Source organism: Bidens hawaiensis, unplaced genomic scaffold, assembly GCF_021521415.1.
Source record: "Bidens hawaiensis isolate Kalapana, Puna unplaced genomic scaffold, B.hawaiensis_p1.1 tig00025414_1, whole genome shotgun sequence".
In the NCBI taxonomy this organism is placed as follows: domain Eukaryota; kingdom Viridiplantae; phylum Streptophyta; class Magnoliopsida; order Asterales; family Asteraceae; genus Bidens; species Bidens hawaiensis.
Genome location: NW_027494065.1, coordinates 13,164 through 30,656, shown reverse-complemented (window position 1 = coordinate 30,656; position 17,493 = coordinate 13,164). Strand labels below are relative to the sequence as shown.

Genomic DNA, 17,493 nt, shown 5'->3' with positions numbered 1-17,493 from the left:
ATAAATCAGAAACAGTTAACAAATCTAGCATGAATCAGTCTTAATAGCAATTCTCATTTCACAATGTTATTGATGCAAAAAAAATCTTAACACATATGGATCCAGGGCAATACTAACAACTTAATCCACGCTATTTAGTCAATTACAAAGAATCAAATCAAAGCAAGAGTGTTGAACAACAAACCCTAAGTTACATAATCTTACACCCTAGTATGACTCGAAAGATTTAGCTACACATAGCAATCATTGGGTCTTTGATTCTTGAATAGAATGGCATGAAAGTTGATAGGAATATGATTGGGAGCCTTCAAGTTTGTTCAAAATCGCACGAAAACTGCTGTGAATACGTGATTCTGAATAGGGTTCGTAAAACAAAATATATAATCAAAACCCGTTTTTCACGACTATTATGTCCGTAGTATCGTGACATCTTTCTTCACTCCATGTCCATCGCGTAGCGCAATGGACAAAAATAATATGTTTTAAATATTGTCTGTTACATATCACGATGGACCTTCCTTCACCTCGTTGAGTAGCGCGACGGTCTTTAGCAGCAACAAATAATATTATATTCAGATCTCATGCTCCGTTTTGCATGCCAATCGTCCCGGGCCTTAATCTCGTGCTCGTACAAGTCCAGAATAAACCCTTTTAACGTCCAATGACATGTAACACAATAAGTACGCATAAAGTACCATGGTTCGTACAATAAACCAAAAAACTATACAAATAATTCAATAAAATATAATATTTACACCCAACCATCACTCCGTTAGTCTCCGGTCGCCTGAAAAACGCTTTTATTTTATTTTATTTTTTTTGCAGAAAAACTCATTTTTCGCCAGAAAACACCACCGCTGATCACCACCACTTGAACACCACCCCCACCGCTTACTACCAATGTTTGAACCCCGGCACCGACGGTAGTTCTAAGGTTTCGACGACTTTAATAATTGAGGATATTACTAAAAAGAATTTCTAAATGTTCGATATAAGGTTACAAATAGGTTTGAGACAGAAAAGATGAATTTTTTTTAGCAAAAGGAGTTTTCCGACACCACCACCTAGGGTTTCGGTTATCGCAATTGGGGTTTACTAAACAATGTTCATGAAAGATCCAATCTAACGGTTCAAAATATATCTAAAAACAAAAAATAATAATAATAAAACATTTTTTTTGTTTTCTTCAAGAAAAAAAATATATATACCTAAAAACAAAAAAAAAAACATAAAACCCTTTCTCCTCCTCACCCAGCAGCCATGGTAGGGACGGAGAAAACAATCACCGGCATGGATGAAGAAAACAATTGCAACGGAGTGAAGAGGAAGAAACCCGATGATGATAATAATAATAATAATGAGGATTTGGAAGTGATGGGTAAATCTGAGCGTGAAATAACGGAGTGTGTTGTGAGGATGAAACGAAGCTTGCAAACGATAGGTGTTAGGCTGCCCGATGGTGGGCTCAAGTTTAAGGCCAATCTGATGAGGCATGAGCGTGAGTTGGAACGGAGAAACAACCCTCAATCGGACAATAAGGTGCTTTCTTTTGCTCAATCAAATTCTTTCTTTCTTTCTTTCTAATGTATAGACTTTAGTTGTATTGGTTTGTTATCATAACAGGAGGAGGCTGATAATGGAATACTACACCTTTCTGGTCACGGTAACATTTGTATTCATTCTTTTAACCCAAATTAAAGGGAAAATTCCCAAAATAAGTCTTTATGAAAACGTTTTTCAGGTTTTAGGTGTCATTTGCAAGAAATTCCCAAAATAGGTATTATAAACTAGTCGTGATGAGTAGTTTATAATTACACACGAGTAGTTTGTAGAACCAGTTAAAACTTTCCACCTGCCCTTAAACTAATCGTAACGAGCATGTTCACTAATCATTTACTCGTCACGACTAAATAAGTTTCATGCCTCGTAATCAAGGCCCACGAGTAATTCATAAGTCCTTTAGTCGTGACGACTAGTTTACCTGGTTTACATTCCCTACACAAGTAGTTTATTAGTAGTAGTTAACTTGCCGCGACTAGATTAACCTTGCAATCTACTCGTCGCGAATAAAGAACTTATGAATTACTCGTGAGCGTTGATTACGAGGCGTAAAACTTATTTAGTCGTGACGAGTAAATAGTTAATAACTTTGCTCGTTATAGTTAGTTTAAAGACACGTGTCAACTTTTAATTGGTTATACAAATTACTCGTCCCGACTACATTATAATACATATTCTGGGAATTTTTTGCAAATGGCACCTAAAACCTGAAAAATGTTTTTATAAACGCTTATTTTGGGAATTTTCCCCAATTTAAATGGTCTGGGAATAATAATAATAATAATAATAATAATAATAATAATAATAATTACAACAGGTGCTTCACATTGGAAAAAGAAATCTTTATCAAAGTATGCTGATTTTGTCCGCAAGAAGATGGAACAAGACGTATGATATGATTGATTCTTTTTGTATTCATACTCATTGATTGTACTTTTTATTTATAAAATAAATGCATATTTGTTTGTTGATTAGCAGAAAGATTCTAGGACTGTCTGCGCATTTGAAAAAGATTTACCTTTGCCAAGGGCGAAAATCAATGTCAAAGAGTCAACTTCCGGTAAGGGAAGACTTGTTGTTTAGCATAAAGGATAATCTCTGTAATTCTATCAATTATCAAAATAAACCCATTTCACAAAAATAATTCAGGAAATGACCGTTTTACCCTTGTTTTCGTAAGACTTAAGAATTTCAAATTTACCCATTTTTTTATTTAAAAAAAACTATATTTACTTGTTAATAATATTCTTTAAAAAGAAAACGCGAAGGTTAAAAATGACTTGGTTTTTTATAAGATGACTAAATATCATATATTTTGAGAAAAATATCGTTAACTGTAAATGTAAATTTTTAATGATACTATGTGTAAAGATGGAATTTTAGAGTTATATCAAATAACAGAAAAATGATGATTTAGTTTTATTTGATATTTGATCTTTTAAGTTTGGGGGGTGCATATGTATGATATTTCGCATGTTTTGTAAGGGTATATATGAAATTTTGAGTTATGCTGGTAATTACACCTGAATGCATCTTTATTAACAGTTTAGCAGACAATGGTTTCGGCCTCAAGAAGCATCCAAATTAAGAGGTAAAATATATGATCTGCTTGTAAAAGAGTTCAAGAATGCTAAAGAGGAGTCCACCTCATCTCCCAAGAGTTAGTTTTAGAAGTATTGTGGTAAAGTTGTATATACATTTTGTATAGGAAGGATTAGAAGCACTGCAATTGCTAAAAAAATAAAAAATAAAAAAATAATAATAACCCATGCTAATCATAGAATGCCTCAATGCACCTTGTTGCTAACTGCTTGATGAGAAATAAAGTTTTGGGCTATGTTAAATGTGTGAATATCTCAACTCAAGAAGCAATGTTTCAAGTCTATGCAAGTAAAGAAATTATTCTTCTTATTTAGGATATTTAATTTGGTAGGAGGGTAACTTTCAAGTTTGAGCTTGACTCGATTTGTATTTACTAGTTATTATTTTCTATATTTGTAATTAATTTATATGTATGATTTGATCATCTATGGTTGAGTTGTGAAAAGTCGTATCATACATGTGAATCAACTTAAAGAATTTTCCTTGCTACTCTGCACAAGTTGATAAAGCTGAGCCCTTCAGTTTCCATAACAAAACTCTCACTGAATTAATCCACCAACGTCAACTGTGATTAATAAGAACAATCCTCGATTTTCCCTGCATAATACTATGCCAAGTTCACATAATTCTATGACCTAATTCTATGCCAAGTTCACATAATACTTACATTCGTGCGTCTGTAGTGGACAGGCTAAAAACGTCTTTTTTTCGTGTCACGGCAATGCCACGTAAACATCGGGGCTTTCCGGTTTCATGTGTAGTGGTTGCAGCCCCATGTAATGATTAAATATGATTTTAATTAACTATACAGAAAAAAAAAAGAGCTTGACTGGTCCTTTGACCAATCCACTTTTCCCATGACGCAGGCGCATAACGCCCCTCTCAGAGCGGTTTTTGGAGAAAAAAAGGGTGTCGGGGCTACCCGACTACAGGTGCCCTTAATGTACTGAACAAGCAGCCACCAAACTACTCTTATGCATACTCCATAAACCACAACATACAATGGCATTATCCAACATCAAACTTAACTCCTGGTATTCTGGTAAATATTATATGCTTTGAAAAATATATATGGTAAAAGCACACGTCAAATAGCAATAGCATGCCGCATATCTGGCATAGCAAAATAAGTGAAAGCACCAACCCTAACTACCATTCATTCGTCTTAAAGTGCTATAGAATAACAGAGCTAAATCAATAATCAAAAAACTATATGATAAAGTTTTATCTAATCAAGTGAAGACAGACTCTGGTGTCAAGAACAACAATATACGGTCCGACATAAACAAACATGATCTCAAAACCATACGCCATAGTTTGAAAATAAACATACGATAAACATTGGCAGTTTGAAGTAAAACACAAGTAGTTTTAATCTATTCCTCAGCTACACGTGACAAAATGCCACTTGGATGCATCAAGCACCATTTTGCAGCAAAGACATCATGTGCCAGTAACTTTGCAAGCTTTAACCATCTTAACACTACAGATTTAATTGGCGTAATATTTGCTACCAGCGAACTAGTCCCTGCAATAAATGAAGAACCCAAATGTATGTCAAATTATATATTCTATGTTCATAAGAAAAGTATATTTAATTAGTAAGAATAAAGATACTTACCAGTACTTGATTAAGCCATCCCAACCACACGTTGCGACTTTACTCTGTTCCAAAGGATGCCACTCAGCACCAATGCAAACTCCATTATGACACTTTAATGTTCTAAAAACTTTGCAACTTTTCCAATCCCAAAACCAGCATCTACCCTCACCATCTCCCGACATAACAAACCTACCATCCGGTGAAAAATTCACTTGACACGCATAACCAGCAACGATATGACCAGCAAACCTCTTCTTCTTATTAAGCTGAAACCGCTCCCGAGTGCTATAAATCAGAATCTGATTATCCAAACTCTGTGCAGCCAACCAATTCCCGTTAGGATGAAGTGAAATCGCAGGCATCGAATGCATATGCGGCTCACTAATATACTTTATAACCACAGGTATACCAAACTCCCATACGCGAAGAGACTTATCATCACTTGATGTTACAAACCGTCTGTTATTATCAACAAACGTTATTGTATTCACTGCACCAAGGTGCTGGTCATACTCCTGCGTAATCTGCCCTGTATTAATATCCCACTGAACAATCTTCTTATCACTCATACCCGCCAAGAGTATATTCTGCTTATCATTATCCGGGTTCAACTTAACCACATACGGCACCTTCCCCGTCGAAAAAGTGGATATCACCTGCCCAGTTTCAGTATCCCAATACTTGATATTCTTATCATAGCCAGCAGTCAAAAACTTCGACCCGTCATTACAAAACGATATATCACGAACCGCCTTAGAGTGGCCCATGTAAGTCCTCATACACTTGCCCGAATTATACACATCCCAAATCTTAACCTTATTATCCATCCCAGCTGATAAAAGCAAGTGCCCATGTTTAGGAAAGAAGCGGATAGCAGAAACACCCTTTGTGTGGCCACTCCACGTATGCACCAATCTTTTCGGTATATAACAATGATCATTATTCGCCTTTGCGTCTTTCGGTGGCGCGATCCAAGACCTGCCTTGATAATCTTTCTCTTCCTTTCCATGAAAGGTGCTCTTATCCGTGACCACTTCGCCTTTCTCTTTATTCCCATCCGCTTCGCCCTTCTTTTTCGCATACTCTTCCGCGTACTTCTTTTGTTCTTCAGTCAATTCATCCTGGAATTCAACGAATTTGAAATTTCTATTTGTATTCCAACTCGGAACTCAATTCGAGTTTGTAATTCAAATTCAGCAAAAAGATAATAATAATAATAATAATAATAATAATAATAATAATAATTCTAAACACGCATACATACCTGTAACCCTTCCTTCTTGCCGGCCCACGGACTCTTGCGATTCTTAGCCAGCCAGGCATCCGTAGCGGGGTTATCGACCTCATCCGGGTCCACCTCCCCAGCATCAGCATCAGCCTTCTCCAAAGCCTCCTTCTTCTTCTCAAGCTTCCTCTTCTTCTGCTCATGTTGCGGAATATTATACACGGACTCGGCATCGTTCCGGGTCAACGCATCCAAATCCCCAACATAATTAAACCCAGCGGAGGCCGAGGGATCGGCAGCGTAGCCGTACTTATAAAAGGTATTGTATTGTTCATCAAAGACAAAGGGCTCAATGGCGGCGTTCTCCACAAAGCCAAGCTTATGATTACGCATGCCCTGGGCGAGTCCGTCTTTGGCGTAGGGGTGTGCGGGTCCTTGGATCGGAGCCCAGAGCTGGTCGTAGGTGGGGTTGAATTCGACCACGTGTTGGGTCGGGTCAAGGGGTTTGGTTAGGGTTTTGTTGCTGAGAGAGAGCATGGTGTCGTCCACTTCTGGGGCAGAGGATTTGGGGATGATGGAGAGGCGAGGAGGTGAGGAGTCAGGGGAGGACATACGGTGGTCGTCGCCGTCGCCGTCGCCGGAGTATGCCTGTAAGAGGTCCATGATTGTAAGTGCAGAATGAAAGAAACCCTAGAATTTAAGGGGCTGTAAGGTGTGGATGCCGGGATGCCGTTGAAGGACCCTATGTGGCTGTCGGTGCCGGTGGTGAACACTGCCCCGGTCACGTCGGCGCCGCCCACGGTGAATTGTTGGTGGTGAAATTGCCGAAAATCAATTATTATTTTTCGTTTGTGTGAAGTTTCTCGATAAAAAAGCTGGGGGATATCATTCAAAACAGTAGAATTCAAGCACTGACAATCCTGATATGAACAAGTTACATGCTTCTATCTGCAAAATCAAAGCTTTGCCATTACGAAATAGAAAGTAAATAAATCATATCATCGTACTCGGTATATCCCATCAATAGCAAAGCTATGGTAAATATTCATTGTGCTACTAATTTAATATGACTAAACCCATTTTAGATATTTATTGCGTCTCTCACAAAATACCTCATACTCATAAATAGCTAGACCATGAGACCATCTAAGTTATTCTTAATTAACTTATTATGTTACAACTCTATTCAACAAGAGTCTAGTGGTCAAAGCCAGCCAGTTTCGACCTGAACAAAATTAAAATTTTGAAAAAAGAATCGTTTTGACTCGAGCCAAATTGAAACACTCTTAAATGAACTGTTGTTGCACGATCTAAACCGTGCTACTCTCCTCAAACCCTAACTCCGTAGCATGGATCTTCTCTAAATCTATAATATATATATATATATATCCCATCTTCAAACCCTTTCCCCATTCTTTTCAATGATTCTTGCATAACTAACCCTAAAATTAAGTTTTTGACATAACAAAATCACAATCTAACAATAATATACAACATACAATTACTAATCTAAGTAAATAATTGCATAGAATCAATCAATTGGATATCTTTGTTTTATGGAGTAAGTTTTTTTAGCCCTAAAATTACCTGAGAGTTGAAGCAAAATCAGAAAGCAATGACGACGGAGGAGCGCCGAAAGGGTGGATGGTGGCGGAGAAGCGCGGCGGCGGCAGGTGGTGGGCTGGTGGCGGTCTCGCGGAGGCTTGAGCAGTGTTGAGGAGTTGAGGTTGAGCAACAACGTTCTGTTATGGTTGAGTAGATCTGTAACATTGTTATGGGTCCGAGTGATAATTTATATTTTATGAGGGTCCTTCGAAAATTTTTAATATCGCTTCTAAATAAATTTTAAAAAACATTGGTATCTCGGGACCCCGACGACCACTATGTAGGTCCGCCCCTGCTCGGCTCATTGGCTCGATTTTAGGCTCGTTTAACCTCAAAAGCGAGCTCAAGCCTAGCTGAGCTGCATCGTTTAATTTCGAATTTTGAAATTTCTTTCTGTATTCGCATCGAAACAGCCAACTCATAACTCAATTCGAGTTTGTAATTCGAATTCAGCAAAAAGATAATAATAATAATAATAATAATAATAATAATAATAATAATAATACATACATACATACATACATACATACATACATACATACATACCTTTAACCCTTCCTTCTTGCCGGCCCAGGGGCTCTTGCGATTCTTAACCAGCCAGGCATCCGTAGCGGGGTTCTTAGCGGGCCCGATTGCTAATTCTTAGCGGGTATATGGCCCATTTGTAAAGCATAGATGCAGTCATACAAGAAGATGGGTCTTACTCTAAATTATTAATATTAATTATAAGTTGGTCTAGTTCTACTTCTTATATTACAATCAAACTTATTTGTCCAATAAAGTGGGCTTTCTTCTAACTGATCATATGGGCCTTCAAAGTTCAAACCACAAGAAACTGGACCATTCGTTAGTGGGATAAATGTTTTATTATTATAATACAGACGTATTGGACCTCAATCACAAGCCCGTTAATGAGCCTAGGTCCATTCTAGAGCATAGATGCAAATCTGCAATATTATGTAAATCTTAATGTTCATATGGGAAAAGACCATTTGCTAACAAAACTTCTGCATATCTACTTGATGTTAATCATGATTTAGTATTCACCATAATCCCAAGTAAATAGTTGAAAACTGAAACCGAACCATCACTAACGTTCTGGTTTTGATTTGTTTCGCTATTTGGTTTATTGACCCAGAAAAGTGATTTAATGAGATGTAACGTTTTAAAACATGTAGCAATAGGTTATTGTTCTATTTAAACACTTTCCTTGAAATTGCCATGGTACCGATTCTTCACTATGAGTTCGCTTCTTGATTTTGCTTCAATATGTCTAGGGAAGAAAACTATAACGTATGTTAGGTAAAAAAAAGGATTTTTTTAAACAGTTATAAAAAGTACTGCTAGTTTGAAAATTCAGGCTAAGTTCAACACTTCACCTATATAAATCGCTATAACCCGGACTTCAACAACACAGTAGATCCAGTGATAAGTCCAACAATTAGGATGGAGACTTCAAATGAACATACCCGGATAAACCAAGGAATTAGATGAGTGAAGATCAAACGGATCCGGTATTAACGAATACCATTCAAGAAAATCTATAGTTAACATTAAATGGTTAAAGATTTGTTTGAATTGTTAATAAGTTAAGTTATATGCTTGTACAGACAAGAAAAGTCTATGCAAATTCATTTCAATAAATATTCGGATTTCATGTGAACACTAGTATAGATTTTTGCGATTCTGATTAAACACGAGACCTGGTGTTATTTTGGTTTTGTAGCTAGTTTTTATCAATACTTATATCAAACTAGACCACGGTTTGATTCACAGTATGCTCAGTGTTAAATTGGATCAGGCCATTACTTAATCCTAGTTGATTTGGTAATAATAATAATTATTATATTTATATAGTATAAACACAAAATTTGGTGTCGTAGTTGATTTGATTGGGGCAAGTGGCACAATGCTATTGATCTATGTGCCTGTCAAATTTTGTTTATGTTTTTTCCCATTCTGGTAGCGTAACGAGTGTAATTGAAACCGACTGAATTCGCATCGACTCACCACCGTAAACACTCGGGTTCGTCCGGATTTTACCAACCGAATACATGTTGTTTTAAATATTTTATTATTGAGAGGTTTGGTGCCACAAGGACCCTATTGGGCATTTGATGGCACGCTATTGGTTTAAGCCATTTTTTGTTGTTATTGTTATTATTATTATTATTATTAGTTTTGGTACGTAACGAACCTAACGGAAACCAATCAAATGTCAATTTTGTTTTTGTTTTGATTTAGTTATGGTACCGTAATAAACGTGACAAAAACCGGCTGACTTCGTGTAGACTCACCGTCTCAATGCCCGGGATCGACAACAGTCGAGTTTTACCAACACTTGATTTTTGTTGACCGACGCCATTTTATTGGCCCACCTCAACTTTTATAATCTATTTGTTTTATTTTTGGCTTTAGTTACAGTACAATAACGCGTGTAACCGAAACCAGCCGAATTCGCGCCGACTTACCGCCTCAACGCTGGAGTTTTACCGCTGCCCGAGTTTTACCAACCTGCCCCGGCGCAACGAGCCGGGTAAAACACTAGTTACAATATATTCTAACAATGCTTCCGAACACAAGGATATAAAAAATTTAGCTTGATTGTCTATTTTATCTTGATGTAACTTGATATTTTTATTAAATTGTGACGCTAATACAAAATGTGGATGTGGGATTGACTACCTTATTATTTCTTTTTATCGTGCTCTTTCAATTGTGTATGTTCAGTTGTTCATTCTGAATTGATAAACTAGTTCTATTAATAAAGTGGTTTAAAAACTATATCTAGATAATAACGAATACTTCTGAACTCAAAAGAAAAGATATGAACAACTCTGTTACGTCCTTCGTGTTAACACTAATCTAGTTATCTATAGCAATAGTAATCGGTATAAGTGATGTGCTGTCAACAGTACTTGAGTGACTTATCCTAAGACCTTTATTTGGTTTTCTATTTTGTATTATACTTTATCTATGTTATTCCTATATCCCTAAATCATAACACCATATCTTATTATGAAAGAAAAGATCAAATAAGAAGTTTGATTTTCCTAAGAAAGCTAGGAAGGATGGTAGTTTTGTCTAATACCTTAATATTGAAAATCCACTTAATTTAATTTCAAGAACTCACTTAATTAAAACTCACTTAAATTTTCACTTATCTCCTACAACCACCACCGCCCACCGCCACCTACCACCACTACTTTGCCGGAAAAGTCTTCGGAAATTTCGCCGGAAAATAAAACGCTATGAAAAACACAATATAAAAGACACAATGTAAAAAACACAATGGAAAAAACACTATGAAAATAAAAACACAATGACAAAAACACAATGAAAACACAATTAAATAACACAATGTAAAAAACACAATGCAAAAAAACACTATGAAAAAATAAAACACACTTGTATAACACAATTTTGTAAAACACAATTATGATAAAACACACTTTGTAAAAACCCACGAAATTTTTTTTTTATTTTTATAAAGCAATATGGTACTCATATAAAAGATAAAAAAACACTCGTTTTTATGGTGAAATTGTTTTGAAAAAAAATGTCGTATAAAAAAGTTATGGACGTTTTAAAATGATGGGGGAATTTGACATGTGCCTTGCATGTGGAGATAGAAAGTCAACAAATGTGTTATCCATATTATGCCCTTACTCTTGTTTTACACTTGATGATCTCTCTAATCTAATCTAAACCATTCAATTCTTAAATGAATGGAAAAGATTATTTCTTATCATTCCTAGGAAAACTAATATTTTTATTATAACTCAACCCCTTATTATGATTATCGTTTTCGTTTGTAAAATATTTTAGTACCTGTGGTTTGTTCAATTATGCAAATTTAGTACTTTTTTTGAAATTTTCGCAATTATCACCTTACGTTTCTAAAACATGCCATATTAGTACCTTTTTCTAACTCCGTCTATTTTTATTCGTTAAGTCAGGGGTAAACTGGTAATTTCATTTTTTTTAATCAGAAACTCATAAAATGTTGTGTCCGAGACTCGAACCCGCACCAACAGCCTCCACAAAGAGACGAACAAACCACTCTAACAAAGGGACAACTTGTTTCAAAACCAGTTCTGAATATTTTTATAGTACACATTTCAATGAGCCCCAAATTCTCATAAACCCTAGAATTGAAATCCTAAAATTGATGATAATTGGAATCTGTCAGTGTGATTTGACAGAGGGCTTTTGTTCTCTACATAAGGACGTGCAGGAAGCACGATTTAATTACCCGATAAGTGGACGAATTGCTACCAGTTGACTAGTTCAAGGTATCGGTCGGTGGCGAGCTTCAAGATGATAACAGCGTTGATGTTTGGGGCAACTGAGTGTATGAGTGGGTTCGCAATCATCAAATGAGTGAGTTTGGGTGTATCTATTTGGCTAAATCAACGGATAACGTGTCTAATTTGATTAGGTTTTAATGCCGGTTTCAAGTTAACATACCGATTAACAGTTATTAAAACCGAATTGACTTGAACCAAAGATTAGAAGATAGTCGTTATGTATTATGATTGTGAAATAGAAAATAATTAATGTTGTGGACGGGTCTTGCTAACTGTTTGGAGTTGGCCGGAAAAAATAACAAGCTCGCCGGCGGCGAGATGCTTTGATCGGAAAAACGGGGGAGACGGAAGGAAACTAGGTTGGGATTTTTATTTTTTTAGAAATTGCACAAAGGCCCCTTTACTTTTAAAGGGTTTGGATTATATTAAATGAAGGAGCTTAAAAGAAAAAAGGAAAAAATAAAATAACTTAAGTTACCAATATATCCTTGACTTAACTAACAAATTAAACGGGGTTACAAAAAAAATACTAAAATAACCAGTTTTTGAAACATGGAGTAGCCAATTACGAAAAATTCAAAAAAGATACTAAAGTTGCGTAGTTGTTCAAATCAAAGGTACTAAAATAACACTTAACTCTTCCTTTTTAATTCAATACGTATTAAAAAGGAAAGAATAAAAACAAGGGTGTTCAGTAGGTTGGCATTTAATCCGAAAACCAAGAAGCCGTGACCGTTGAAAACCATACCATGTCTCCACTTGACATCAACTTCTGACTTCTGACACCTCTATTATTAATTTATATTTATTTAACCTTTTTAACCCCACACTCACGTGCTCCTCATGCCATCTCCACTTTGGTGGGATGGTAAAGGCTTAGGCCTTTGGGTGAGAGGTCCAGGGTTCGATCCCTGGCAATGACGGTTTATTGTAAATAGTAGGAGGCAAGCTTAAACATTCAAAAAAAAAAAACCTGCTCCTCACGCTTTCCAACAATATCCTTTTTATTTACAACTTTCCCCCCTCTTTTTCCCGCCACTCATCTTATGTATCACTTCACCCCTTTTAATCTTCACCAATTGCTAAATTATACCGCATAGGTTGTAACTTGTAAGTATATAATGTAAAAAGTAAAAACAAGTAACCTAAAAATACGAATGCGTGTAGTCATGCTCGACTGGTTTTAACAAAAATTCTAAATTGAACATCAAACCAAGGTGTTCGAAAACTGCAAACCAAAACAGATTGCTTGTTAACTGATTTGTGGAACATATTACTTTATTATTAGTTTGTTTAAAAAAATTTGAAATGATATTGAAGAATCATGGTAATATTACGTACATATAACTAGGTATTATGGAAACAAAAAAAACATATAATCCATAAAATCGAACCATTGATTCATTGTAAGGTTTTACACGTCCTGTTCCGAGTTTTAAACTGCAACGAATCCTAGAACCGACAGAGCTAGAAATCCAAATCGTAAACCGAATCATTTGGATGTAAAACCATCGAAATTGACCGACTTACTTCAGCTTAACAGGTTCAATGGTCTAAATTCACTTTCAAAAGTTTTTATTAAAAGAAACCCTACATAAAAGAACTTAAATGCAATAGACCTTTTGTTATTCATAAATGACTCAACAATCAAACGCTTTATAATTTATACAAGGGCCTAAAGTGTATAAACAACCCCTACCTCTAATGACAGGTAGGTCTACACTACCTTACCGTGAGGACCACTGCACCTTATCCCACCCAAACTCTATCAAACCGTGAGTCCCCAAGGCCAACCTATCCTCACTTGCCACCTCAGCAACACATTCCCAACGGGTCCCACAAACCAATGTCACAGCTAGCACACCACCTCCCAATCAAAACTTGCCACGTGTAAACTCCTCATTCGCTGGATATCCTTGACCTCCTATGAGACCTATCAAGTTTCATGGATAACGCAACTAGGACCTCCCGTGTCGCATCACCGGTTTCCACGTCATCGTTAAACATTAAGGCCCGCCGTAGCTTGCGGTCCCACAATTTCCACTGGATACTTGATAAGTTCGTCTTCGCCACGTCATCAAGGATGCTACCGAGTTTTGCCACGTCTTTTTCCTTAACCGTTAGAGATATCTCTGACCATGGAATGGTGGACTCGAATGGTAAACGAATGCCGTCTGCGATAATAACTGGAACGCAACCCAACACTACGGATTCCACTAGTCTTGGACTCCATGGGGCCCACCCTAAGGGACACAAACAAAACGTTGATCTAACGATTTCCGATTGATAACCCGCAAAACGGTGTCGTTTTAAGTAAAATCTTCGGTCGGTTCCGTACTTTCGGAGTATCTCAGTCCTCACTCGCCTAAATACAACAAATTAACAATTGTCAGCTAATTAATAAAAAAAATTAAAAACCCGTAAACATATCTTAAAAAGTAAAGGCATTAGTTAGTGGTTGGCTAAACGTACTTTCTCAAATTATTTTTACTAAATGTACCTTAAGGTACAATAAGTATAGAGATGTATGTTTAGCCAACCTGTTAACACTTACTTGCTATAGAAACGTCCACTGACGTTCTTCGGGTGAACCTCCATTTTCCCGCGAAAAAATGCGAATATATCCCGTGGACCGTCAATCGGCGACTTTGACAACGTCGATTTAACGGTTTTTGGCGAAATGTAAGGCGGGATAACGATACTATCCACGGTTTGACACGGGTGTTGATATTTAACACCGAATGTTTGTAATATTATAGAGTTTTTCATAAACTCCGGTATCCCATCCGCAATAGCTCGATCCTCCTAGAAAACATAACGAAAACAGACCATTCAGTAATCCATAAATAATAATACAACATTAAGCAAATGACTGAAATGAATAATATCAATAATATGAATAATAATAATAATAATAATAATCACCATGGCATGAAAACAAGCTCCATAATCATGAGAAGCAATAAACACATGATCCGACCCATTGCTCCGTTTCCAAAACGGTAGCTCCGACGAGATAAACTCAACTGCGGATGATATCAAAGCACGCGCGTGTCCGATGGCGGGAAACCCATTGACCGTGCTGAAATTACACGAAACGTAAACGGGTACGAAGAAAAAGTCCGCTTCAGTCGGGTCAAATGTCCGGAAATCGCTATTTATTAATGCTCGGTGTATCGCCACCTCCGAAGCGAATAAGTGGTTGCTACACCGCTCGTTCGATAGCCAACCGGTATTATATTTCGACGGTAATTCGTATATGTACACCTTCAAATCGTTCAATAAACCTGCATATTGAACTAAATAGTTTAATCACTGGAGTTACTTATCCAAGTTCAACATATCATGTATAGTAATGTTATGATTCCAAGATAGTTTTTTAAAAACAGGGTTTTGCAATTCAAAAGGGTAGCGACACAACTTGTTGTCCGTCTTCCTTCTGTTTCGATGTAATCACTACTTTGTAAATGAATACGTGATTTTTAAAATCATTCAACTAAACATATACAAACAAACATACCCAGTAAAATCTCACTCATAACAGAGCTATTGGTAGGAAAGCTGAGATAACAACAAACCTTAACTCCATCTCGCTGAGTGGGATAGAACCACTCTATCCTCCGGACAGAGGATAGAGTTAAGGTTTGTTGTAAATCTTAGCTTTCCAGACCGTACCAATAGCTCTGTTACGAGTGAGATTTTACTGGATACGTTTGTTTTAAACGATGATTTACCGTGATTTTCTTTTGATTCAGAGAGAATAGATTCTGAAAGCGCGCGATGAGAGTGATTGATTATCGTAGTCTTCAAACTACTAGTGGTACCGGGTTCATGATTATTAAGAAACTTGGCGAAGAAGTAAAACGACAACGAAAACCATAACACCCATTTAAAGTATCTTAACAAAAAGGGTTTTTCAGGTTTCAGATTCTTGGTTCTGAAGAACTTCATCTTCACATAGAAACCCTTTCTGTTCTTGGCTATTCTGTAAGCCTCTGCCATTGTTTAATATCTTCAAGATCTTTAAATATTAAAAAATCATATTGGAAGTTGAATGGGTGTGCTTCAAATCAGGTGGAATGAAGCTTTCGATTGTTGGTGTTGAGATTAAGAAACACAGATTGATAACGATGGTGGGTTTGTTGGGAGATTATTATGAAGTATAATAATAATAATATTAGTTGAGAGAAGTTATTATTTTTATAAATATATTATCATCGAACATTAAACAATGGTTGTCGAGGAATGCTGTTTTCAAGGTGATGAAACATGGTGGTGGTTCGTCTTGGTTTTGTGAAAAGACCGTTTAGTGTGAAATGACGGATGTGCCCTCCAAGCTGGATATTATAAATGTGGTATTGATGGGTTGTACATGTACATGTACTGTGTATGTTAAATGCTGCTGCAATAAGTTAACACTGGTGGTGAATAATGAGCTGGTTGTGGGTCTCTTATCTCTTTCCTCTTTGGTTTAAGGTTGATTGTTGGTTTGTTACAATATAATTTGGTTGTTTGTTAGATTATTATGTATGTGTGCTTTTTCTTTTTTGTTTTTTTGACGACTAACAAATAAAAGCCTGTTACTCGGGATAACCAATTGCAAAAGACGATATCGTACGGACACAATCGCAAACAGCACAGAGTAGTCCAAGCCTATCATTTTCTGTTCCAAAAAAACTCGTCGCTTGAAAGCCCACTTCTCTAAAACTCAGTTTTGATCAGATTCGAACTTGAGACTTTACAACCTCTAACCCACTACTCTAAAACCCACTTCTCATTGTTTTAACTTTAGATAAATAGATATTTTTAGTGAAAAACAGCCAATTTTACTTGAATAGTTTGTTGGTTTTTATGTATAGTATCAACAAAACATTATAAATAACAAAAGAAGATTATAAACACAAAAAAATTAACAAAATAGTCTAGTTCAAAGATACGTTAAAGTTGTTATCCGTCTATTGGGACTTACATGTGTCAAGGCGTGTAGTTATTATTTTATCTGCTTAAAATGAGACATTCAAAAACTCTATTTTAAAAGAGGAAGGTTTCGGATTTATTTTAACTTGGGAGGATGGTGCTCAAAAAGATCCCCAGTAATTGAGAAATGAGTTGGTCTATCGCCATACTATTAAAAGGTTCAAGCCATAGGGAAACATGAGGTATATAAAATATAATATGCAGAAGCTATGGGGACCGATAGATAAATATCATATCTATTATGGATCGCATGTTCCGATGATCTAAATAACTTTTTACTATTTTTATAATATGACAAAAAAAAACTCTTCGTAGATTATACAAATACTATTTTTAGGGAGAAAATAAGAGGCTAGTATTACATAGATATAGAGAAGGTTACAGTCAAATTTCAAGTTTTTTTTTTATATATAATTGATATATATATATATATATATTTTACTTTAATTTCAAGTTAAAATTAAAGTAAGAAACTAAGAAGGTACAAAAAGATTAGATGGGTGTCTATGAAAGCGTTATCGGCATGGGTGGCTTAGTTGACAATGCATGCCGCTAAGGATGGTTATCGTCGGTGTATCAGAACCGAGTTTGTCTATGAATATGAACTATAT

At 36.2% G+C, this 17,493-nt stretch overlaps 2 protein-coding genes across 3 annotated transcripts; both read right to left on the bottom strand.

Moving 5' to 3' along the window:
* Window positions 1-4,610: 4,610 nt before the first annotated feature.
* LOC143571599 (uncharacterized) lies at window positions 4,611-6,811 on the bottom strand. Of its 2 annotated transcripts, XM_077056980.1 has the most exons (3): window positions 6,030-6,811; window positions 4,784-5,886; window positions 4,611-4,690 (listed from the first exon to the last, which is right to left on the bottom strand). In XM_077056980.1, the coding sequence occupies exons 1-3, from the start codon at window positions 6,651-6,653 to the stop codon at window positions 4,684-4,686; spliced, it is 1,734 nt and encodes a 577-aa protein (XP_076913095.1). In that variant the 5' UTR covers window positions 6,654-6,811; the 3' UTR covers window positions 4,611-4,683. The 2 variants fall into 2 exon arrangements, with proteins under 2 accessions (XP_076913095.1, XP_076913096.1); XM_077056981.1 differs by lacking the exon at window positions 4,611-4,690 and having other exon boundaries at window positions 4,780-5,886.
* Window positions 6,812-13,470: 6,659 nt separating this feature from the next.
* On the bottom strand, window positions 13,471-16,386 carry LOC143571598 (putative glucuronoxylan glucuronosyltransferase IRX7). The gene is made up of 4 exons (XM_077056979.1): window positions 15,640-16,386; window positions 14,831-15,192; window positions 14,460-14,710; window positions 13,471-14,270 (listed from the first exon to the last, which is right to left on the bottom strand). The coding sequence occupies exons 1-4, from the start codon at window positions 15,905-15,907 to the stop codon at window positions 13,805-13,807; spliced, it is 1,347 nt and encodes a 448-aa protein (XP_076913094.1). The 5' UTR covers window positions 15,908-16,386; the 3' UTR covers window positions 13,471-13,804.
* Window positions 16,387-17,493: the final 1,107 nt, after the last annotated feature.